We start from the raw sequence: 26,252 nt of genomic DNA, 5'->3' as shown, positions 1-26,252 counted from the left end.
TATGTTTTGGTTTTTTTTCTGATCAAGATTTCCCATCTGCTGTGCTCTCCACTAAGGAATTTTCCAGTGAGCTCTTCTTAGATTTCACTTGACAATTATTTGGACAGGAAAGGCTGCTTTTCCCACAGGTGTCTCTCAGGTTCAATTGCACTGCCTTGACCACTGAAAAACACACCACTGCAATGTGAACCAACTTTTAGAAGTCTAGTGTGGGTTTTTTTTTTAATCTGAAGACAAAATCCCCAGCACTGTGTCCCAACCATTCCAGTGTTTTCCCATGTTACAGCAAACAGGGCAGCAAAATCTGAGCCATCTTGATGCCTTTTTCAACATGGGCTTACCTTGTGAGTAAAAGAAAGCAACATGCTCTTCTGCCTTGGAAAGCTTTCTGCAAACTCTGGCTAAAGTGAGGCACAGAACACACAGACACACGATAAGGAAAATAGAGAAAAGTAGACTGGAGATACTCTCCTTCTGATAGATGAGATAAAGCTCTGGACTCATTCTTACAGAGGATGCAGAAAGAGATATGTTTTAAAATGTCTGACCTAGTTAAGTGGATGGTGTATGTGTTGTTCACCATAGAAGACCCTATGGAGCCTGTCACATCCATGGTTTTTATTAAACTCCATGAGCTTTATCAAAGTAGGGATTTCATTTCTCTCATAATGGTGCAAAACAGGGAAAGCCAAAGTGACCTACTCAACACCAGATGGTGAGCACCTTCTGAGCAGGAAGCAGAATCCAGGTCCGCCTTCTACTTCCTCACCTGAATTCTGTCACCTACAGAGTAATAAAAATACTTCCTCCCTTCATGTACTATTAAAAAAAAAAAAATCTGAAAGTCCTCATAATAACTGTGATATAAGAGATGTAGAGACATGGGAGAAACACTCTTTTCCTCCACAGTGGAATCTGTATATTAATTTTCTACCTTTAAATATACATCAAAGTTATGTTGAAGTTCTTCTGCCCTTCACAAACCATTCAAAGACATTTGAAATGCACAGAATGCATCAGCAACCATCCAGGAAAATGGAAGTGTCCAAATAATTTTGAAAGCCACAATGATGCCTTCGTAACCTAAATGAAAATTGTGCAAGTATCAGACAGCTCATGAGATTCAACACGATTCAGAAGTCATTTCCTAGTTTCAACAATAGAGAAAGGCATACATTCACTTTTTATTTCACAAAGTAGTTCTGACAACATTTTTCAGCTTAAGCAATGCTGCAGTGGCAACTTTTCAATGTGCCCTTTAATAACTGGAATGGTACATGTGAACTGAGTGAAGCAGAATCTTTGTGTGATAGGAGCTAACAAAGCCCATGAAAAGGCTAAACCACACACTGTTTTGTAAAATAAGAGAGTTCAGAAGCAGTGTTGATCTGTATTTACATTCTGGTAGCACCCATCAGCTGTTCTGATGCCTGAAATTTGAGCAGAACTTAGAGGAGGTGCTTTCCCAAGAAACTCTACGCTTAAACATAAAGGATTACCATCATCACCTATTATATTTCACGAAAAAGGATCCAGGGCATGCAAAGTGTAACACAGCTGCCTTTAGACAGAGATCATCTGAAGAAAAGCTGACCTTCAGAATTTCGAGGCAGTAATTTTCTCACATGATGCTCTAATATCAGTAACTGGTGCATCTGAGCAATGGCAGTTGTGGGAAGGACACTGCCAAAATTGTAGCAAACCTTCCAGAGATGACATATATGCTCATTTAGCACAATACTCTGTGTATCCCTTTGAAAGTCAGCAGATTCAGATAAAGCCTGCAAGGCTGAAGTCCTGGCTGTCTGAGATCAAAGTGGGTTTCTGTCCCAAAACTCCCTCCTCAGTGTTTTTCACATCCAGATTACTCTAGATGCTGTTATTGTAGCTAGTCCATGCTGATCACCTGAGAAGCTTACTTGGCATCCATTAATCCTATCAAAACTGAGGTTACCGTTACAAAAAACTCAGTGTACATAGTTTTGAATTTACCTCTGCATTTTTTTTAGGGTCTCACTGGCTGCCTTTGCAAGCCCTGCAAAACCTGCTGTGAATCACTTGCTCTGTTTCACCTTGGACCTCTCTTAACACCAGAGAGGAGCTTGCTGGAGCCACAGTCACTACGGCTGGCACAGAACCCTCCTGACCTGAGGAGGAATAAACAGTCATTTTTCTGGCTGGCTGTCCCATTTTTTTTAAAATATTTTTCTCTTAAATCTATTAATGCAACATATTGTAAAGTTATAGCCAGCTACCTATAAAGCTGGAAGTCTGTGTTTGCATATTATATTAAGCACTGGACTGTGGTAGCTTACGGAATGTGTGAGGCAGGTATCCATCAAACCATTTGCAAATTACATACTGTAAGTGCTGTTCAGGATCCTGAACATTACCCTGTAGTGTTACTAATCCTTTATGCAGATATGTGCTGTTTAATTGCCAGTCGGGAATTACAATGACACGTTCCATGACTAATTTTTCAAACTACAATTGTACTATTTCCCCCACCCTCCTCCTTATACTTTTCCTGTCAATCTTCTTTCACTCTACTCTGTTGCTGTTTCTCTTGCCAGAACCACCCTTTTTGGTAGCAACTTCAACACTTTAAAAGTAGAAAATACTATATTAAAATGTACTGCACAGAATGGACTCAGTAAAGTATGCTTTCACACATCTCAAAACCAACCCTCTCTACTCAAACCCTATGTAAGACTGCTTTGAAAGCTGGTGTCTGTCAAGAATATTCAACCTCTAATTATAATTTCCACAATGAGATGAATAACCACTGTTGCCACTCTACGGGACTAACAGAGACAGTAGTTAAGTATGTCTTCTGTGTGAGTGGTCATAACTCAGAGAAGCTTCAGAGAGCAGTGCTGGTAAAGACATCTTCCAAAATATTAGCCTTAGGTTCTCCTACATCCAACAGCCCTTGGATCCTAGATGCAAAACACAAAAAGGTATTTTGTGATAGGTCACAATGCCAAAGACTGAAAGGCACCAGCTGTAATGTGGGTTTTTTTAGAGCACGTAAGAGGACTACTTCCCCCCTGAAAATGAATGGCTTCAGAATCAGGAGGCAGGGTCATTCCAAATGTAGCTCACAGTGGAGCTGTATTCACACTTCTCAGTACAGCACTCTACAGCCTTTTCCCCTTGGGATAATCTCCAAAAGCATGTTTGATCGAAGGTATGCTCTGTCACCACAGACAGGCCTGGCTGCTGGTGAATTTGCAGGACTGGGACAAGTCATCATAATAATTTTTTTGCTGCTGACAGATATTAATTAATTTTTTATCTTGCCAGATTTTGAAAATGCTTTTGACATTGCAACTACCTGAGATACAGAGAGCTCAAGAAACCCCCTAGGTTATGAATTCCTGCAAACACATCAGAGACAAGATTACAACTGTGACACCTGATGCAATTTCTACCATTCTTTATACAGGTTTCCTCTATTTCACAAGCATTTATTCCAATTTCCATACTCCAGGCACTATTCTACAAGCCTCTACATTGGCAGCCAGGAAAAACCATGAACACAAAGCAAATCTGTCATCAGCAAGTTGAAAAAAATGTGAACCATGATGTCTCCATTATGCTCTTATTCTCACATACAACCTCAGAGTGTGTAGGGTCATAGGAAACAGTATTTCCTAATTAGATGAACAAATTTTCATTCAATATTAATTATCTCTTAGTGCCTTAATAAGAAGAGAAGGATGGCCTTTTGAGTCTGGGGCCTGGAGAAGCACCCCACAAATCTTCACATCAATGGACAGAAACAGAGATGAAACAATAATGAACCAGTATGGGCACCTGACTCCCACATATTGCCCAGAGATATCACTTGCTCAATTACAACAGCAAACTTGATAGCATATTAAATTTCAAACCAAAAAGATCAGGACAGGCAGTATTACAGATCCAGCAGCCACACCCGCCTCATTACCTTACAAAGATTCCTTCCCAAGGCAAAAGTGTTCATTCAGGAAGGCACTGACCACTCCATCACAGAACAGCCCTTGAGAAAAGGGACTAACAAAACTCCTTCAAAAGAGTGTTAGCAACTCCCTGTTGACTTCTAACATCTAGACAAAAGTCAACCTGTAAAGCCACACCATGCCAATTCTCAGAAAGATACATAAATTTCAAATATTTTGGTGGGGGTGTGGGGGTATGAGGAAGACATATTCGGTACGATTATTTTTATGTTGGCCCTCATTATTTTCCAGTTACTGTGAAGAATTTTCATTTTTACTATAGCACCTTTCTGATGAAAACAATTTATCAAAGTAAATCCCAAGTGCACTATGAATCCAATACTCATCTGAAAACAAAAGCTTTCTTTTGCTATGATCAAACATCACTTCCAAAGAGTTCACAACTTCTGCAAACAAAAGGGTTCTGGTTTTAGGCAATTTTTATTTAGGCACTATGTCAAAATTCAATCTTCATTTTTTGAAGCTCTTTCTGCAAAAATAAATTTTAAAAAAGGATAAAACAACTTGACACAAGTGGGTGTGGAAACTCAAATTCAGCTTTAGGTCAGAGATGGCTTTTCCGCTATGTTAACATGATCCTGGCTTGTGCAAACAAGATAAATCAAAGAGATGTCTGTTAGCTCCTGGGCTAAAATGGACAAGATATTTGCCTGGACAGCTCTAGCAAAAGATGTAGGTGGGATGTGAGAAAGGAAAATTCATTAAACACACTTCTAGAACAGCTAACAGGTAACCATTACCATTTATTTCATGATCCACAAGTCTAGGGTCATACTTTGAAAGCTGAGAGTGGAAGATATAAGAAGAGTAATTAACTCACCCATCAGATTCATGCAGGGTTTATCTGAAACAAGATTTCACAAAAACCTAGATGCAGAGAAGATATGCTACTACATAACAAGTACAAGGAACCCAAATATTTAATTCAGCACACAAGTTTGTAAAACCTCATCTTTGCTTTTTTCACCTTACTTTTCCCTCAAGTTGCAGAAGCAGGATGGAACATGTGAATGTGGGATCTCATAGATTCTTACTGGAGACACTTAAGCAGTGAGTGCTTCAGCATCTATTTCATGTGAAAGGTGGGTCTGAACAGTAAGAACATAGAGTGACTTATTTATTGATGTGGTCAATCTTTTTTAAAATGACAAATTAAATTCTCACTTCAACTTCTTTGACAACGTTTTAGGAGAGTAATACTGCAAACTGCACTAGCTAGAGGAAAGACACATTTGTTACTGCCATTCACTGCCAGTGGCTACAAGTCCAGAGGTTTTCCAATTTTCTACCAAGAAAAAAAACCCTTTTCTAACCACGGCAAACTGTTAAATCTTGGTGGTTGCACAAATACAACAGAAGAAAGCATGAAGACTCACCAAATTTTGAAACAAACATACATCAAACCAGGTTGCAAGCTTTAATTAGTGATAATAAAAAAATGTTCAGTGATATGTCTGTGTGAAAGGGCACTCTTCTCTGCTTAGAGCTACCTCTAGAGTGTTAACCATGGCTTCCTGCTTTATTACATACATTTTATGATGAACAGCACATGAAGTTCCAGTTGCAGAAGTGACACAAGGGAAGTTCATCCATAAGCTGTGCTTGATACTTAATATTTTCCATGTCAGCTACTGTAAGGCATGATGTTCCCATGTGACATTAAGTGCCCATACTTAAAGAATCTTGTGCAATTTTAATTAGCTTTTAATTTGTCTCCCTCACTTAGAGTCCTTCAGCTTTTGGAAAACTGAAAGGCTAAGTAAGTCCAACCTATAATTTGTATGCTGCTTACTATGTGGAAAAACTGTGTTACATCCTCTCATATCCAGGTCCTCCCAGGTTGGCAGTCCCAATATTTTTGCACACTATTTATGTAATATTTATTACTACTAGGGAAAATGTTTAATAGTCTTTCTTACCGTGACATGCTGAAGACAGGCAAAGCGAAACACAGGCAAGCATTTATATATTAACATTGAACATAAAGCCACAATATTCTACCCTCATTCATTCCCCAGAAGAATCCAAGCATTTACCTATCTGTGCAACTGAAAACCACAAAGGTTTAGGCATGCTGACTGCAGCAAAACCCCTCTAATAACAGTACATTAATAATACTTAGCATTTTACAACCAGAGCATTTACTTTCTAACCACTAACCTCCAAGAGCGTAGGGTCATCAAATCCACTCTGCGCAGGGAGAAACCTGACAGGTGGACATTTCCCCAAGGTCACCTGACAGCTAAAACTGGGATCCAGAGTTTCTAAAACACTGATTCGTCCTCCATACACTCAGGCACATGTTCACTACCAAGGCTACTTAAAACTAGAAAAGATCACCTAATCAGCACTTATATTTAGCTGTTTTAATAGACCTCTCTTTCCTCCTCTCCTCTTCAATTCCATCTTTAGATACTTTTCTTAAAGCTAAGTGCAGCATTGCAGTCTGCTGTATGTTATGCAAGTTCAGCTTTATTCTGTCTAGCAGAAACTAAATTCTTCACAGTGCATACTTCAAAATAATTAAGACAGATCAGTATAGCAAAAAACGCAGCAGAGATCAACCTGTCAAAGCAACCAGTTTGCACATTTCTCTCTCTCCTCCTCCAGTTAGGGAACAACTGAATAAACCAAAGACTGTTCTTGGCCCCTGTGCAAAAATCAAAGCTCTTGTCCTTGCTCTTCACAGGTACAGTGAGAAAAAGGACATGGTGTCTATGATCCACTGTGATGCTACAGTGTGGTAAGAACAAGGAGGTCAAGTGACAGGATACAAAACAGGGAGACAGTGACAGGACAAGGAGGAAGCAAAAATTTTGAACAGAGAAGCATACATTTTTAGAAGGAATTGCATCAAGTATATACAGCTGAGAAAAAGAATTTTCACTGCAATTTACTTAAAATAAGTACAAAGTAAAATCCCTTAAGTACAATACGAATGGGATCATTCAGAGAACTTTCAAAAAAGCAAAACAAGACCCATATGGGTCAAATGAAGACAACATGCCCATGGTAGAACTAAGACTTTATCTTCTGTGCTATGCCACAGAGCAAGTGAACGTTCCTATACAATTCTATCATCTTGGAAGCAAAAACACATTTCCTGGCATTGACTTGACAATGTCACAGCTTCCAAGTTCTGTAAAAGTTCTCACTAATGTCAGACAGGGACCTCAAAGAGCAGAAATAGCAACTGTCACAAAACTATACACAAAACTCTAAGCTGTGGCTGAGGCAGACTACCTAAAATACATTTCGGCTTCCTTTTACCAGATGGTTGAGCCTGCTTGAAAGGAAAACAAAATTGCTAAGCAGCATTATATATTCATTAGTTTTCTACAACTAAGTCCTGAAACTAACTGTTTTTGTTACAGCCAGATGCATTGACAAATAAATACAAAGTTCAGTTATTAAGTAGAAGTACTACTTTTCCTCAAGTACAATATCAAGGTTTTGTCAAATTTTCTGCTTTTTTCTCTTTTTCCCTGTAGAGACTGTAAAGAGTTTTACACTAAAACTTGCATCAGCTAAGCAAAAAAGATGTACCTTTTGGCAGGCTAACTTCAACTTTATCATGTTTCCACAAATACATGCTTTGTTCTCCTGACATTAAAACACATTACATTGTTTTATAGAGCCCTCCAAAAAAACCCCATATGAAATATAAAGGTTTTATTTAGGATGGTCCCTGAGGCTGGCAAAGCTCCTTTTTATTTGAAGAGTGTTCTGCCTGCCAAGTGAGTCTAGACTTTTATTTTCTGTTGCAATTTTCATTTTATCAGAAGGATTGCTCCATTTTCACTTTAGTGTTAATCCCAATACATGCTAGTTGCAGAAAAATGTACTGGGTACTGCAGGTAGACTAGACCTTATTGCATTTTCTCAAATCTCACTCTGATGTGCATTAAAATCCCTAAGACATATCTAAGTAGTCTAACTAATTATCAAATTCCAGTAAGACAATTACATTTGCTACGGATGCAAATTGTTACCATCTAGTTATATTCAACAAGGCACCCCAACAAACCCAAAATGTAAGAAACATTCAACAATAACTCTGTATTGAAGAGCTGATGAAGGTAATTGCTATACCCTTGCTTTCTTCTTTTTAAAAGTAGCAGTTATATCGGGTGTACAAAAACCAAAGTTAAAAAAAAAAGTAATTCTCTTAAACATTCAAATAAATCTGTGCTGCAAGCAACCAATGTGATGACTTTTGAGATCCAGTTTGAGCCACTCAAAACACTATGACTGCAGGAAGTCTTGAGCATGTGCAGCATGACTGTGCTTTTCACTAGTTAATGACATAAAGGAGAAAAGGACCAGTGTCTTGGCCTCTGTCTCTTAATAACTTTTACTAGCAAAGGACCACCAACCAAAAAAGCAGCTCTTATAAAGCAGAATAATGACTTTCTGCAGGCCCTCTCACCCATGGCCTGGCTCAAGAAAGCAAAGCAGGAGTCCACTAAGTGATGAAATCTCACCACCTGAGCAGGAGTTTTGAGAATAAGTGAAAAAACCACAGGACAGATGGATGTGAAGGCAAGAAAGGATTAGGTGCTCATGCTCCCACTCACAACAGAGATAGAAATCTTTTGACATACAGATGGTTAGAGCAGAAGAAGTGAACCAAGAATGCAGGGGAATTCATGCATAATAGTCATGAAAGGCTGAGGTGGACAGCCACATGTTTGTACACCTTATTTTGGATTGGACTCTACTCATACAAATCAGTCCAGGACCAAAACAAGATTAGTTTAAAAAAAACCTGCAAAAATATGCATTTTAATGGATTATGCTTTTTTTAAAAAAATATTTTTATTAGTACAAGTGTGTTAATAGAAAGCAGAACACCACAAGCAGGGTGTTCTGGGATATGGCTCCTCAGAGAATGGAAAAGTGGTCTTAGACATGAAGAAAGCATGCCTTATTTCTATGAAATGAGCAAAGAACCTTTGTGTCTGGCATCAAAAGCATTAATCCAGAGGGCAAAGAAACTGTGCCTGGTATCTACTTAGCCAAGGGGACTTAAAAAGTACTGACCTCAGCAAGCTGCCTAAATACATTGTCTGACAGGTGTCTAACAAGGAGACATTGTACTAGGCTTTGGAAGAATCAGAACTGCACTACACAGAAATCAAAAACTTGAAATTAGTATTATACAATTTTATCAAAGCGTACTTGCAGACTAAAAAGTTACACACGAGAAGTGAAACCCCTGAGAAAATTAATAATAGTATTCAGAGACAAATCTAAATTAAAAAGCATTTTCAGAATATGTGCTAAATCTGGGATATTGGGAAATTTAAGGAGGGTTCTCCTGTTCTTCACAAGATTAATTCAGACATTGCTGTAAAGACATCTTTGAGCCTGAGATTCCATAGTAAGCTCAGTTTCCAACTTTTAAACGATGTATGGCAGCAGGAGATGTGCTTTAAAGGAATTCAAACACCAAAGTTTTCATTGGCTTATTGATGAGTTTTCTGCTTTTGGAAGAAGAAGAGACTTACTTTTTTGACCAATTTTCTACGAATGTTCTATGTTTCAAATGGTGACCTGCATTTTTGCTCTCTGCTCAATGCTAATGTATATGTCTGCCTTGGAAGATGAAAATCAACAGAAAATATATCTCTACTGGGGTCAAGCCTTGAAAAACTAGCTCAACATGTCAGCTTTTCTTGAGTGTAGAACACAGTTTTCAGATATTTCTATCCCATTAGAGCTCATCTTCTATTTTGCCGTAAGATAAGCAGGCAAATAACAGCTAAACCAAGAACCACCTCCACTACCTGTGCTGCCTTATCAAATCTAAAACCAAAGACACAACCAGAGGAGCTGGAGAGAGGCAGGAGAACACAGTCCACCTGAGGAGTAAGTCACTGAGAAGATGAGAGGAACTCAAAAAGACTGTTGTGCTTTTCCTTGGAAAAAATACTGACTGTGAGTCAAACCCCAAAAAGTTATACCAACCCCCACCCCCACACAAAAAAAAAAAAAGCCTCCACCAAATCAAAATACATCAGCAGTCTCTGAGTAATACTAGTCCCTGATCTACCTACAGGGATTTGTAAGTAGCACAGTCCAATAAACCGAACATAAAATTATTAGCAACAGTGTTAATTTATTCACTGAAAAATAACTCAAGCTGTGTCTCTAGGTCTCATAAATAAAGAAAATGTTTATAACTGAGTTACAGGCAAAGCCCTGACTTCAAGGGTCAGAAATAGCATTTTTATGATATAGCTACAGATTTTTCTTCTGAAATTAAATTATTCTGAGACATTTTCTGTGGAGTCAGCAAAAGGTATTTTAAGTGCAGTTCACCAGCATCCACAAACCTGGCTGCTGTGCTGCTGCCCATATGAGTGAATACAGGATAAATGGAAGAAAGAGGTGTAATATGAAATGGTTGAATGACTAAGGCAGAAACAAGCACTGGCTCTCTGTGTTGCTGGAAAAGATCCTCCTATCATTCATCTGTCTCCTCACCAGGGAAAAGGGGGTTTCTCTAGGTTTTCCAGGGTAAAAAGCAGAGAAGAATCAGGTGCCCCAAAGAACACAACCACCTTTGCCTTCAATGACTGATCTTTGGAAATTTGCATTGCCTGGGATCTCTGTGATTTTAAGGACCTGTGTCAAAGAGCACAAACTTAATTCACAGATCTTGTAGGAAAGCTTATGGCATCCTGGCCTGTATCAGGAATAGTGTGGCCAGCAGGGAGGTCATCCTTCCCCTGTACTTGGCACTGCTGAGGCTGCACCTTGAGTGCTGTGTCCAGTTCTGGGCCCTCAGTTTGGGAAGGACATTGAAATGCTTGAGCATGTCCAGAGGAGGGCAACGAGGCTGGTGAGAGACTTGGAACACAAGCCCTGTGAGGAATAGCTGAGGAAACTGGGGTTGTTTAGCCTGGAGAGAAGGAGACTCAGAGGTGACCTTATCACTCTCTACAGCTTCCTGAAAGGTGCATGTAGTCAGGTGCCAGTTGGTCTCTTTCTTCAGGCAGCAACTAACAGAAGGAGAGGACACAGCCTTAAGCTGTGTCAAGGGAAATGCAGGCTGGATATTAGGAAAAAGTTTTTTACCAAAGGAGTGATAAAGTACTGGAATTGTCTACCCAGGGAAGTGGTAGAGTCATCATCCCTAGATGTGTTTACAAAAAGACTGAATGTAGCACTTGGTGCCATGGTTTAGTTGAGGTGTTAGGGCATGGGTTGGTCTCGATGATTTTGAAGGTCTCTTCCAACCTAATGATTCCATGATTTCAAGTGGGTGTTAATGGGAAACGAGGGAATAGTATGGCTTTGGTGAGCACAGGAATATATATCATAAAGCATTGCAAAGGGACTTGTCTCTTGTCTTCATCCTGCATTCTCCACTAAAGAGAAAAATAAACAGCCATTCTTGTCACATATGCTCAGCTACTTTAGTCACCAGTGGTCAAAATTAAACCATAAGGAATTGAGTTACTTCTTGTCTGAGTCAAAGGGTGTTGGTCAGGACTATGTCACCACAGCTACAGCTGCTTTTGGAACTTGGAGACAACGACTGTACCAGTCACATCCAAGGAATGGCCCCTCTGCTGCTGTTAAGTGTTTTGCTTTGTTTTTCTGGTGCTATCTTTAAATGTTGGGGCTCTGTTACCTTCAAAAGGCTGAGACAGTAAATCCCTGATACCCTCTGCAAACAGAAGCCTAGCAGCATATTCTTTAGCAGATGTTATGAATTATAACAGGTTTCACTGCTATTTTCTTTGGGTATCTGCCAAAGTAAGCTCAAGGCATCCCCACCAAAAAGCTGGCATTTAAAACACAGTCACAGCTGGATGATCTATTCACAAATATTCTTTCTTCCATTTCTGACCTATCAAGGGGATTAGCTGCCAAACTATTAACTGTCTTACCACCATCTGTGCTCAAGTTCCATTAGTAACCCAGGTGTTTCAGGACATCCCAGTCCTGCACAAGCCATGCCCAGTTACGGCTTGCTGATACATCAGTCCATCTAAACAAGACTGAAAAATGCAACAGGTAACCAAACACTCTCAGAACAAATTAACCTCTACAAAAACCAGGCATGTCAGGAATAAATAAACCTCTACATAAAAAGGTACTTCATGTCCTATCCCACCAGAGTTAACTACTGACAAATACAAGAAAAAGCTCAGGTCAGGCCACAGCTGCCTTGCACAAGTTGCTGAACAATAGGCTTTTACCTTGCTTGCTGACAGACACTGCAAATCCAAGCCTTCTCCTTCTTCTGGTAAGTGCTGCAGCTCTTGCAGATGTTGTACTTGCAGTCTTGGCACTGTCTCTTGCTGTTGATAAGAAATGTGAAAGGGGAACAGCAGCGAATGCAGCAGTGCTCATTGAACTTCTGCTGCTTGGAAAGGATGCTGCACTTGTTACCCTCTTCATCCAACTTCTGCTTCATTTCACTGGAATGAAAAGGAAAAGAACAAAAAAAATAAGCAAAATTTCAATGGGAAATCATCCTCTTTCCACATACTCATGTTATACTCTTCAAATAACTTCTGCAGATGTGAAATGAATATGAGAAATGCATATTCTAAATCTAGAATTGGAAAGCAAAAATTCCTATGTTCCCATAAGTCACCCATGGCCAACCCACTTAAACTCTCTCCCTGAGTCACACACCAGAGCAAAATTTACCTAGTTCCAGAGAAAGAACCCTAAGGAAAGCCAGGTTGCTGCTTCAGGCACTCCAGCTGTGCCGAGCTATAGAGACCATGTGAAAATTCAAGGCTACTCTCAGAACCCTTTACAAATCAAAAATCAGTTTTTGGAAGTCAAAAAGATTGGCACACAGTAATAAAAAAAACCTTCTGACCCATAGTTTTGAAAACAAAAAGTTTGTTTTGTTCTGACCCATAGAATCATTTTATTCATAACAGCTCCAATTTGTCAATCAACATTAATGATATCCTCCGTTTCTGAGAGATTTGGGTGCTCTACTAGTTAGGACAAATCTTAAGACAACTGCTAACTGTGAAAGTGTTTGGCAGGCACTCTACATAAAGTTTCCTGTATTCCAGCAGAAGAGCTCATTTATTTAAAAAACTGACATAAATTGTGTATGCATGGTATTAAGTAAATTGCTATCTCCCATTTTTACAGAGCTTTTGATATTTACAAATTAGGCAATATATTCCATGACAGGAGTAATAAAAACGCATGCAGAAGGAAGAGTTGTGAAGGTAGACAGGTCTGCAAACTCATTACACAGTTTCTGGCATGTACAACTAGGACATACCCTATGAGAAGAAAAAATAAGAATCAATGAACAACAAATAAAATAAACGCTTTTAAGACAGTGTGCACATAGTAACATTCATTCTCTCTATTTCTCAGAATTAGTGGTGAGTACCTTACTGTTTCCAATTGCTGATAAAAACCACTTATATGACTAGAGTAGCACAAAAGTCTAAATAAAATTTAGAGGTACCACAAAGCAGACTATGCTGCAAGAGTATTTATTCATGACATGCTGACTTACTCTTAAATTAATGTTTAAATATCTTGCTGCACGAATAAAAGAGCACACTTATTGCATACTTATTCAGGAACTCAACCAGGATCATCTATGAACATCACTGTGAGCCAAGCCTGGAATTTTAAAAAGAATCACATTACTGGGCTATATATGACCTTATTTGCCACTTCCGCCTCAGATTCATAACTCAAAATAAAACCAGCCTGTTTTATGAAAATCTGACAGGTCAATTCTAAACCTCAAATCTAAAATACAAGTAAAGCAGTGATCTAAACCATATAATTTCTGATCTTGCACATACAACCCATTTAAGTATATTCCTAATATATGCCTTTTAGTAAATTTAAAATTTGAAAACAATGCTGCTGCTCGCTCCTTGTACAAGGGTTTGATTAAATTAAACTAGGTGCTCAGATACTCTTCACACTTTCAAGTAAATAATCTTTATGGTTCTTTTTCTGTCAAGATGGTAAGACATGGTTGTTCTGCCACATTTTTACAGAATGTGCAAGATGCAAAAGTTAAGAGTTTACCACGTAAGAGAGGAAATGTCTGAATTATGCACATCAAACTGGCTTCCTTGGCTAAACTGACGGAACTATCCCAGAGATTCAATGGGATGGCTAGACTAGTTTGTCTTAATCTCCATTACTCCCTCCTGCCATGGCACTACATGGACAATCTTTCTAGTGGAACAAGAGAAGAAGTGAACTGTCTCCACGTCACTCCTTCACTCACAGCAGGCATTTGCTCTACAGCAATGGGATGAGACAGCACTGTTTCTGCACAGAAGGTCAGGCAGGAACCCCAGGTCCCAGGACAAAAGCTGGTGAAGGTGAGGTCTGTATGATTCAAGGAGGATTTCTAGCATGGAAAAGTGTTTGGTAGCCCAAGATGCTGCAATCTTTGCTTCAGGATGGAGACCCCAGGAAGCAGATGCTGGCCCTCCCATAAAACACGAACAGCTAAGGAGTCAGGGTCAGGGGGAGTGATAAAAAGAGAGATTTTTGTCCTTATGGAGTTCTGTTATGTCCCAGACTTAGTAACGCTGCTGCTTGGTAGTATCAGCCCACATACTCAACCTTGTCATGCTCAGTGGCATTTTGAACCCTCATTAGGGCTCTGATGCATGATAGCAAGATAAATCACAGAGGCAAAGCTACCAATTAAAGCACTACAATAATGCTTACAATATAAACCCAGGCAGTTTTGTTCACAACACAGCTAATAAAGCCTGATACCTAGAAAAAGCTGAGCTCACACTGAAATCTTTTCATCAGAATAGGCATTAATTACATCTCTCTCCTCTGTCTGGCTGCCAGTATTCATTACAGTGGTAGAACTCAATATCATTAAGGCATCTGCCTCAGTGCTAAATGGGACTGAAATTGGCCAATGGATTAAAAAAGTAAATAGGATAGGGTTGGACAGCCTGTCAGAGAGAGAGCATGACAGAAAAAACCCCCTCATTTCCACAGGAAAGCAGGCAGAACGGAAAAGAAAGCAATGCACATCTTTCTGACAGCTGCAACAAATTAAGGTTCTCGCACACTGCCCTGCCAAAGGCTACTCTATAAGGAGTCAAATGGCAAAAGGGACTGTCAACTGGACTTGTCATTTGAAGCCAAAAGGCTCCTCTCCACACTCTTTCCTTTGAAGCAAAACATGGGTTTCATATGAAAGCGAAGTGCTGCATAACTCTGGTGAGCAACCCAGCCTGCCTAGTTTGAGGAAAATTAGCTGAAGTGAAAAGTAGGCACTGACATCCTCTTCAGCACTTCAGAGAAAATGTTACTTGGACCTAACTCCAGCTGGATGATCCCCCTGAATGGGATGATTAATGCAGGTGTCAATGTCAATACACTGAGAAAGTCTTTGCACTGAAATTCAGGAGGTATTGCACTGAAATTCAGGAGGTACAAACTGAACCTCAAGGCGTCCCAAATTTGAAAATCTCAGGCTTTACTTTCAGGACGTTGAAATCGCTTGGTGCGAGAAGACTGCAAGAATGTTCTAATGAAAGGGCAGCAGCCAGCAACAACTGATTGTCTCACAAAGTGAAACTCGCTTCCAAAAACGCAACAGCCACTGGTGCAGGAGCTATTTCTAAAAAGAACGTTGAACCACCCAGTCATTGCAAACATTGGCCCTTCCTCCCCATGCAACACTGCTTCCCCTAAAAAAAACACAGCTGAGGGGGATGGGATAGAGGGAGAATACCTCCCCTTCTCTGTATCTGCACTTGTGTGTGCTTACTTCCCCAAGGAGGGAACATAATGTATTCACAGATGTATACACAGAATATCTGTGCAAATAAAACAAGAAATAAAATACAACCTTACAAAAAATGTGTCTGTTGGGGTAAGCACAGAACAGTGGGAACGACAAATGACAGAATTTATTTGGAAGTCACAACTGATGGGGCTCAGCTATTATGGTTATGTGTAACACAGTAATAAGCACCTGTGGAGAAGAGAATTCCTGCTGTGTGAATGAATCTCAGATTGGGTTTCATTTTCTTTCTCAAGTGATTGCATTTCACCAATTGCTTACAAGTACAAAAGAAGCAAAAAATACTCAATAGATATCCAACATGTCTATCACCAAAACCAATTCTGTCAAAGAACATTTTATGAGTTCCAAGTTCTGAATAAGTTCAAAAATATGTAGATGAATATTAGACTTTTCTAGAAGCTTTTATCAATGAATTGATACAGTTTGTGTTTAAAAAAAAGTAATTAATTTCAGTCAATGTTTTGGGTGATAGACTCCTGGCACGTAATTCCCACAAACAGATTAGGTACACTTTCCATCAGACTGTTTTGGATATAGGTTCTTCTATTATATTCTGAGGGTGAATAGATGTCTTCCCCTCACCACCCACTATGTTTTTGTGACTTTTTAAAACATAAATTAAATAGCTTCCATTGATATACTTCATTTGTTCCTAGTGTCTCTGGCAGGTTTAAACATAATTCTTCAATATTTGCCTGTGAACAATGCCTTCTCCTCTAATAAATTTCTAAACCTCTGGATGCAGCAATGGAAAGGAATCCATAAAACAGGCAATTGTATTACAACAAAAAGCTTAAAAAATCCCCTCTGTTTTTCATATAACAAAGAGAACAGCTCCTGGTGAAAACCTGCTAGCTGGCTTGAGCTCCAAGACAGAGTCTGTATAACCAAGTCTGTGTGTCAGGCTCCTCAAAATGCAGCTCTCTGCTCTTCTCTAAGGGCTCCTCTGAGCCCAGTTATTGGGCTGCACCATCTTACTCTTGTATCACACCAGTCTCCATTTCAAGAGTTTAAACCTGGCAGTTTAAACCGGCAGACTTTAAAGGCAAAGTCCAGCTGGACTGGTTCCCATTTGCTCTGTTGCCTTCTTAAGCGATGGATAAATACAATTTTTCCTGCTGTTTAAACACCTTTTTTATCTTCCCCGGTAAGGTAGAGGCTAAATCTATTCTAGTTGCCTGCAAAGGCAAAGAGGAAAATGGAAGGACAATGTTCCTGGATTCACCTCTCTCCCTGCTGATGAACAGAAGAGCAGTGCTTTTACAAGTTACCAAAGACAGGTAGAAACTTTTTCCTTCGGTACTACAGATGAGGGTTTCTGTTTCTTCTGCTTCCTGTCCTCTTAATTCAAATTACACATATTTAATAGAATAAGCCACCGTTTATCCATTGGCCTTAGAGCCTTTTTTACTTCAAAGACTAATGAACATACAGCACACAATGCAAAGTGCTCTTCTTAGGAGAACAGTGTTCTGCTCAGCTGGGTAACTGCTTGTCTCTTTTCTCTGCACTTGTTTGCACTATCTCACTTCGCAGAGTAGATTCAGAGCAGCGCATGAAGATCACTGACTTGTCTTAAAACTGGTTTCAATCTTAGTCTGACAACTGCTAAAACGCTGTTTCCCTCCACAGAAGAGAATGCCTTCAGACACTTTTCTGTTCAGGCACCCTTAATACTCATCTATGCATAACAAGCTATTGAGGCCTTTTGCTTAGCAAAAAATCTGGATTTCTGCATGTTCTGGGGAGCAGAAGAAAAAGTTCTGATGTCCCCACTTTCCAGCCCTTCAGAGAGACCACTTTTTTTGCACCTCATGTTTTTCCACTCCCATAGCCAATCCAAATTTGGTGTGTTGGGCTAGGAGTTTTCTTGGGCTACAAACATCGCCTAAAAATACAGGTTTTCCCAATATGCTCTAATCTACAATGCTGGAGGACAAAGGGATTTTCATATTAAGTGGCTAAAGTGTACACAGTGTTTCCATCTCTACTCTCCTTAAACCTGCCAGATGTGCACCAGATGCCAGAGCTGGGATAAAGATCTTTTAATCTGTGGAGAACATGACAGTCTCTTGCTCCTTGAGAAGGAGAGTCAATGAGAAGGAATCAGAGGCTGAATGTGACTGAAATTTCTCTCCCATTCACATGTTTTCAATTTGATGTTCAAGGTCCTGGATTATGATAACTACATGTAGTTCCCACCTCAGCCCTTACTTCCTATCTTCTTCACCCAATCTCCCAAACCTTCAGAAATGCACCAACCAGGTTAGGAAAATGCTGCTACATCTAGGAAAAACACTCAGTGGAAGTTTTATAAGCCTGACTCCTGGGCAGGGGTCTGACAGAACAAGCCAAAATTGCCAAAGAGAGTGCTCAGTGTTTTATCCCTTCCATGTTTCTTGTGTCTCAAACTGGAATGCTGCAAATAGGGGTGAAGCTCTATGCTGACAGGGTCATACACCTTTTCCACCTGTAGTACACTGTAAGAACCAAATTCTCCCAGTAGGCATATACCTCCATCATTATTTACTCTCTCATGGTGCAGTGCTAATTTATTTTTGCTGCCTCTTCTTCTAAAGTAGTTTATTTTTCTCCATTAAGACAGGCATCTAACACAACTTCCAGACAGTACTACAATACCACCCTTTTTGCTTCTTTGAGGTCTTTGCTAAATTTCTCCTATTGAAACTCTAATTGATCTCTGAAAAAGTGGAGGACAGGATAGTACAGTAGCAAATGGCAAGTTAATTCATTATCTTACAATCAAAGCCTTTTTCCCAAGTTTTTATCAACACTATCACAATTGTGCCTTGTGCCATATTTTAACACTTAACACATGAAATATTGCTCTACACATTGCTGGTACTATTAAAAAGCCATGCTTAGCACACATGCAAACACATCACTTGCATTTGGGGAGCCTTGGAGGAACACACATCACTTTAATCTGTTCAGAGGGATATCAGTCCAGCAGCAGTAGCTGACATTTTTCAGGAAGATTAGACAGCAGGGAGTGTACCACAAATGGGGGGAGAAGGGGGGAAGTGTGATGGAAGTAACAACATCCTAAAGCAAAACACAAAGTCTTCAGGGGGAGTCAGGGGGAGTTGAGTGCTAAGAAATTCATAAATAGTTATGAGTAAGTCACTTGTACAAAAATCAGGAAGATTAATATTTCACAGTCCAATTACTCTAACTGTAGTTGTGTTCTTTTATTTAAGATCTTAGCAGCATCTCTTGAGGGGTTTTTTCCCTCTTCAGCTTTTAATTTCTATACAATTCAATTTCTATAATATTAATGTGCATTCCTATCAAATCTCACTTTTTATATTTTTCTTTCCTTCCCTTTTCAAAAGTAGGAGCAAACAGTGATGATGCTGCATATATGCTATAATCTGATCTGGGGACAATCTCTTTCTAAAAATTAAGAAATCTGTCAAAGCGGAAACACTATTGATGGGCTTCTCCTTTTTTATTTTTTTTTTTTTAAGATTTGCAAACATTTCTTACACTGGGAAAAAACTGTTTTGACAGCTTCCTATTTCTTACTAGGTGCCATAAAATAAATGTGAAGACTAACCTGTGGAAGCTTTGTGCTAATCACAGCTGAACCAATTAAACTGCTGACAGAATCAGAAATATGCCAACATACTCAACACTTACCCTTGTCAAAATACACAGATCAGGCACTACATTTGCTAGAGAGAAAGCCAGTCAGCACCAAGACAAATTGTGGTGCACTTGCCCCAGACCAGTACCTAGTTTGTCATACCAGGTTCTATCCTAATCTGTTAACAATTTCATGCTGAGGCAAAGCTGCTTCACAAAATGAGTGAGTGCTGCTGTATTACTTTGACACTGTGCTAATGGCTATTAGTTTCCTATTCTTTTGCCAGCACAAGCACTGTCAGTCAGTGTCTATCATCATGGAACTGACTGACATGTCATAGTGTAGATAAATTAAATAAATATTCTAAACTGGTATTCTTTTAAATTCCTTTTCACTTCATAAACCCATAAATTGTCAAGGGACATTGCATTTAACCCCATTTTCTTTTGTCATGTTGGATATCACAGGAGCATGGACTGTGCACCACATTTAACTGATAGGCTTTGCAATCTTCTGTGGGCAAGTGGAGCAGCAAGGGTTAAGCAGGTTTTGAATTACAGAGGAGATATTCTGGGCAGCTCTGGAGACACTGTAAATCTCCACATGAAAGCTGAAATTATCTTTTTCAAGACAGCACCATGAGTACAGATTCCTTTGCCCTCCCATTCTACTGCTACATGGGACATATGAAAATAAAGCTGGGTTTTGACATAATTTCCCCCCTCACTCTTCTTTCTCATCTGCTCTCCTACCTCAGTTACAGCTTGGTCTGCAGTAAGGTAGGGCAGTCTGAGTTGAAATAATGTGTCAGTATCAGGAACAAGCACTTTTGTAGCAGGTTAAATCCTACAGGACCTTCTGGTTAAATCCTGGGTTTGACTCAGAATGATCAAAAGGTGTGTATCCATACTGGACATCAACTGCAAGTGGTGATAAGCTGAAAGTTTTCCCCTTTCTTCCTATTATGTCCATATTGAAGCACTAACCACTACAATCTGGGTGATTTTTTTATACTTTCACCAGTATATGCCACAGCCCTACAATGTGACTACAAAATGGTAAGCTTAAATTATTATTATTATTTACAATAGCATTTTGGGGCACTTTCCTTTTAAATTACAAACGTATGATATTTTATGTTGTACCACCCTATCAAACTTCCTAACAACCTAGCAAAACATTATTAGCTTTACCACCTTTCTTATATGGCTTTCCTGTTTTTTCCTTTCCCACTTGATAGTGATTTTTAGTTACACAAATATTTGCTACATTTCCATTTATCTCATTTCCTCTCAACAAGTGCCATTTTGCTCTCCCTGAAGTGTATTACTTACTGCCTGTCTGGTACCTCTCCCTGGAGACCTTTTTCCTATCAGGTCCCGACTTTTAGTACAGGTTCATTCCTAGAGAATGATAAATACAGACAAGCATTCTTTAAAAGAAAGCATTTTTCAATCAAAAAACCTAAAAAATATTTAGTGAAAATATTTTTTCAAATGTACATACTCTTCCATCATAGTTACATGCAATAATTGTTTGCATCACTGGTGGCATCTGTGAGTCTACCTTTCTTGGGAATCCAATTTTATGCCCATATAAACTTGAAAAACTTCATTTAATAAGAGAAACAGTCCTCCTACATTAAACAGTTCTCTCAGTACCCCTTTCACAATGCCACCTGGCTTGACCTCATAAAACACAATTCATAGCCTGGCTAGCATACAGCAGGAGAGTAACTGAGACATGGGCTCTGAAAATCCCTGAAGTATTCACTATGAGTCATTCTTCCCTCTTCCTAGCTGGATTTCCAGCAATGCAGGCATAGAAAGATTTGTTGTAGAATGGCTGTTGTTACTTGACCCTTCCCCACAGATCACACAGCAGAACAAACAAGAGCAGGCAGCAGAGCAAACAGCAGAGCTCGCTAAGGAACTGGGTCTCACAGCCTGACGAGTCAGTGCCAGACAACTGTGAGTGTGCTGTTAGAAAGAACAGCCCAAAGATGTTCATCCTGGTTTGTGTACAGACAGGATATGTGATAATGCCTACTCAAGGGCCCTCTGGTGGGATGGGAACATTGGAAAGCCCTGTCCTCCACAGTCCTCCATGGGGAATGCAATACACAAATCAGCAAATCAGCACGTATCCTCCCACACCAACGTCCACTGAGTAATTTGCCACTTTCTGCAACAACCACTGGAGCCCCAATGCGGCACGAGAAGAGGGCAGAAGGCATTAACAAGTCCTCTAGGCCACCCATGGGCTTGTTTCAGGTGAGACTCCTGTGAAATCCTAAGGTCACATCACGATGTTCCCATTAACTTGGTCTCAGAGTGAATTCCTTGCAACTGTAGCACTCAACACTGTACTTTCAATAAATCTGCACAATACAGCTCCTAAAGCCAACTTTCCTAGTCCAACTCCTCTTCATACTGCCCATGCTCCTAACACACAGTTTAGTACTGTTCTTTGATATTGCACACAGACTACAATTCAAGTGGCTTTAAGACTGCAAGCCCTCCAATTCCAGTCAGTATGTGTCAAAACCAGCAGCTTGATATTTTGGCCGATTTAAGCATATAAACAATTATTTTTTAAACTATAGAAATTATTTGCAATTTCTATGTAGGTTTTGTTTGTTTGTTTTAAAGACAAAGACTTAGAAGCTTAAAAATAGCACTCACCTGTACTGTACACAAGAAAAGTATTTTGGCAGACAAAACAATCTATTTTCACAGAATGTATTTCATATTTAACATGATGCGTTACCCTGGTGTGTTTCATATCAACAATACCAATACCTTCTGAATGCAGTATCATATTGTTTCTTACAAACCAGACAAATGTCTGCAAAGGTCCAAGAAATATAGACAGCACCTCCACCTCCTCATTCAAACACAAGTATTTTGGGTAGTCCTTTAAAAAAATATTGGCATATACTATTCCTATAGTAACACCTGTATGTAACAAAGACATCATCTTCAGTTAGCATTTTTATGATACTTTTGCTATATTACAGTTGATGTTCTTATCTTAATCCAGAAGCTTTTCATTATGGGAATGTTTCTGCAAATTTAAAAATTTTAACATATAAAAGAATATACACTATATTCTTTTATATGTTAACATATAAAAGAATACACACTAATAGACTGAAAGGAAATCAGTAAGCAATCACAAGAAACAAACAAGTCCCCAATAATTCAGAATTTATTTAGAAAATAATCATCTTTATTCTGTAGCTGTGACTAGAAGTGCCACTATTTAGTTTTATTCTGCATGTGTGTGAGCATGCATACGCTTACAGCTAAACTGCATTATTCAATACCCCTTGCAAGTGAAGATCAGGATTCTCACCCACCTAGTGCTCTCCATACCCCATCCCCATGGAAACGTAGTAGTAGTATGGATTGTCCTTGACAAGACAATTTAGCTGGCGAAGAGGAAAGCCAGGTTACCAGACAAATAGCATATTAAGGAACTAGAGATAAATAAAAGTCCTCTTGTGCAGATGCTCCTACAGCTCCATAAATCCCAGAAAATCTTCCTTAGCCCTTGGTAGTATGCCTCAGCCCAGACACAGAAAGCTAAGGTCAGTGACCTGTCCCAGAGGGAAATGGACGAAGAAGAACTTCATAAAGCTGCCATTTTCATTCCTCCTCTCTGCCTGTTTGTGCTGTCTGACCTTCCCACTCAGCTCCTATCAATCTGAAGTACACCAAACATACTTTGGTGGGATGTTTTTCGTGAATGGCAAAACAACTGAAATAACAGAAAAGCTTCTGAAAAATGGAAATTCGTCTAATTCACAATTAGAATTCAGAAAGCTGATTAGGTGGTGCACATCTGGAAAAGACAGAATGGTTCTTCACCATTTTTAAAATAATGTGTTTTGAATTTTAAAAATGTCATTTTATTCTGACTTTTTTGTAATAAAAGAGTTTCAAATACTACTATTCAGTTCTTCTATGGATAGTAGTATTCAGATATCTGATGCCTCTCTTCTCTCCCTTGAGCATTTCCTCTCTTCAAAACGGAAGACATCTCCCCTGTGGGGATTTTGTGGCATTTTCAGACCCCAGACTTGCTTGGCATACTTGGTGCAGACCCCCTGGCTATGTCTGAATTTGTGAGAACTGCTTGCACCAAGAGCAGACCAGTAGCCTGAACTAGACAATGCTGAAGGACTACACCTACACAGCATGTATATCCACAGCTTGGCTTCAGGGAAGACAGTATTCCCTGGAACAAACATTCCTGCACTGCACACAGTTTGAACCTGACTGTGTGATTCATTGTTCAGAATCATTGATTCAGTTACTTCTAGAAGGAATCTAGCTTGTGCACACCAAAATCAGCCTGTAAACCATGCTGTAATAACTGAGGAGGAGGAGTAGGCTCTCTCCAAAACTGTAGCTTCTGATTAGGAATTCTTTTTCTTTTTAAAGAAATCACTGGGCCAGAAGATTTGTGCATGGGCTTTTGAAAATTTTCTTTGAAATAACATTGGAAGTTCAATGTATCATACACCACTTCATTTCAAGACATATTCTGGATTGTCATACTTAAAATTTAGCTTTATAAAGCATTCCCAGTAGGACTCTAATTTGCACCAGTTAGTCTGAAACACCTTTGAAGATAACTGATTTAATTCTCCATAGCAGTGCATTGGCTCACTGTGGTGTCACTCTAGGAATTTCATCAGTGCTGTGGTCCAAGAAGACAGACAGAGTAATGGAACAAGGAGACAAAAGCTACACCTTTGCAGCTATGGCCTGAAATACTATACCAGAGGATGGTCACACTGTCAGTTTTTATTCAGCAGCAGAAAATGGGTACAGAGTAATCTAGGGATTCTCTCAGGAAAACACAAACACATTTTCTCAGACTTTTCTGCTACATAGCAGATGTCTGTGCTTCAATTAATTCCTCTTTCCCTTACCATGCTTTCAAAGAAAACCAAAGCTCTACCAAGCTGTTTTCCTTAAAGGAAGTGTAGCTGGTATTTACCTTCTGGACAGAGTAGCTGGAAGAACTGTCAGCAGATAGTCCCCTCCTAAAGCCCTCTTCTACACTGACGTAACATCACCTGAATTACAGACCAAATCTACCTCTGATGTGTGACTGTAAGTGATTTAAAATTAAATACATCAAAAGGAGAATTACTGCTTTTAAAGTAACAATTTGTTCTCAAAATCCAACATTTATTTTAAGGAAAAAAAGAAGAGTGACTATGAAACACTAATCTTTCAAAATAACTAGAATATAAAAGCCTTGGCATGTTCATAAATTCAGGACTTCAAAACTTGAATGATTAAGTCATCACAAGGGACTACCTCTGTAAGTGAAATATTGGTTGATTAATAACAAATATCAAAACGCATTTAATTAAATTGCAAGTGGAAGAAGATCCTCCAGTGGGAACCATTACAATATAATTAAAAATGATACAGTTAACAATTAAAAATTCTAGTGTTGACAAAAGAAGTATTTCTCAGTTCAGTTTTATACACTTATTTGCAAGTATGTGAAAAGACTAAGCAGTGACCAACTGGATGCCTAAAGGGTAATAGAAATGCAAGTGGAGATCTCCTTTGAAATAGTTCTAAAATTCATATTTAACCAAGACTTTATTGCTTAGAAATGGCATAACTATGTTTTCTAGAAATATTTCCTGACCTTGGAGGTGCTTTCTCTTTATTTTTTCTTCCACAGAAAGCAAAGCAATCACCATTCATTTTCTGTTTGTTTGCTCACTTCCATCTGCCACACTTTTTACAGTTTTTACACTTTCATATATTTTCTGTCTAGAGTACAAATATCGTGGAAAAGGTCCAAGTTAAATTCAGAAAAAATGTCATAGAGGGTCAAAGGTGGACCATAAGAACCAAAAGGCAAGTAGGTCTCCCCACAAGCAGGGGTGGAAGAAGCAAGTAATCAAGAATTAGTTGTTGGCAGTTTAGCAGCCACTTATATTCAGTCAAGAGCAGAAAAAACACAAGCAAGTACTGAGAGAGGAAGATGATGGTTTTCTTCACATACAAGGCTATAAGATTTTTCACACAGTTCTGCACTTTGCTCCCAAACATGTGAAGGTGGTTTCAAACCACCATTGTAGGCTAAGCATGCAAACTGCAGTTACTGTGGCAGCATGTGTAAATCAGAAATAAAAAAGGCAGTATTTTAGAACTTACAGACCTACAAACACAATATTTTTTTCTAAAAATTTTGACTGACAGGTGCTTATTTTTACTGAGAAAAGCAGTTGCACAAATTCATTCCTAAAGCAAAAGGCTAATTATACATAACATCTTTGAGAGCTCTGAAACACAAAGTGGAATGCGCCAATACTTACAATCAAGGACTCCCCACCTTTGAGGGGAAAAAAAACAGAAGAAAAGCTTTAGAGGAGTTTAGTACTCTGGTTATATCTGTGCAACTAGAAAAGCAGATAAAACAAAGCTCTGAGTACAATCAGCATTTTATAAAAATCAAAGCAAAGCCTTACTTCAAAAACCAAAAGCAGACTTGAGAAGAGCAGCTGATTTATATAAAACATTATTTGAAATCAGCAAGGAATTAAAACAAAGTATTTCTCTTTCTGCTATACAGGCAAAGTACGCACAGGCTCTAACACACATAATCAATTATGGAGAAAGCTGTAGCATCTTAAGTATCTCCTCCTTGCAAGAAACACTGAGGTTACAAAAATTCCCTTGACTGCAGCTCAGTTCAGTTCTGAATAGTGCCACCACAATCTGTGCCCAAGAAGTACTTTAACCATTCTACAAATACATTTAAGCTCCCCAGCACACTTAAAAATCTCTAACTT

At 39.1% G+C, this 26,252-nt stretch overlaps 1 protein-coding gene and 1 long non-coding RNA gene across 5 annotated transcripts in view; one reads left to right on the top strand and one right to left on the bottom strand.

The window, feature by feature from the left end:
- The window catches only part of MYRIP (myosin VIIA and Rab interacting protein), a 209,077-nt gene that overhangs the window by 101,664 nt on the left and 81,161 nt on the right, over positions 1–26,252 (bottom strand). For all 4 annotated transcript variants that reach the window (XM_064416922.1, XM_064416898.1, XM_064416884.1 and 1 more), the window contains exon 3: positions 12,218–12,439. In XM_064416922.1, coding sequence (XP_064272992.1) covers positions 12,218–12,439 — 222 coding nt within the window. The remainder of the gene's footprint in view (positions 1–12,217; positions 12,440–26,252) is intronic.
- LOC135287892 (uncharacterized) lies at positions 21,166–21,891 on the top strand. Its single transcript, XR_010351346.1, has 3 exons — positions 21,166–21,185; positions 21,293–21,373; positions 21,447–21,891. It is a non-coding gene; the product is annotated as an uncharacterized LOC135287892 (long non-coding RNA).

The sequence above is a fragment of the Passer domesticus genome, chromosome 1 (genome assembly GCF_036417665.1).
Source record: "Passer domesticus isolate bPasDom1 chromosome 1, bPasDom1.hap1, whole genome shotgun sequence".
Classification (NCBI taxonomy): domain Eukaryota; kingdom Metazoa; phylum Chordata; class Aves; order Passeriformes; family Passeridae; genus Passer; species Passer domesticus.
This window is presented reverse-complemented; position numbering and strand designations above follow the sequence as displayed.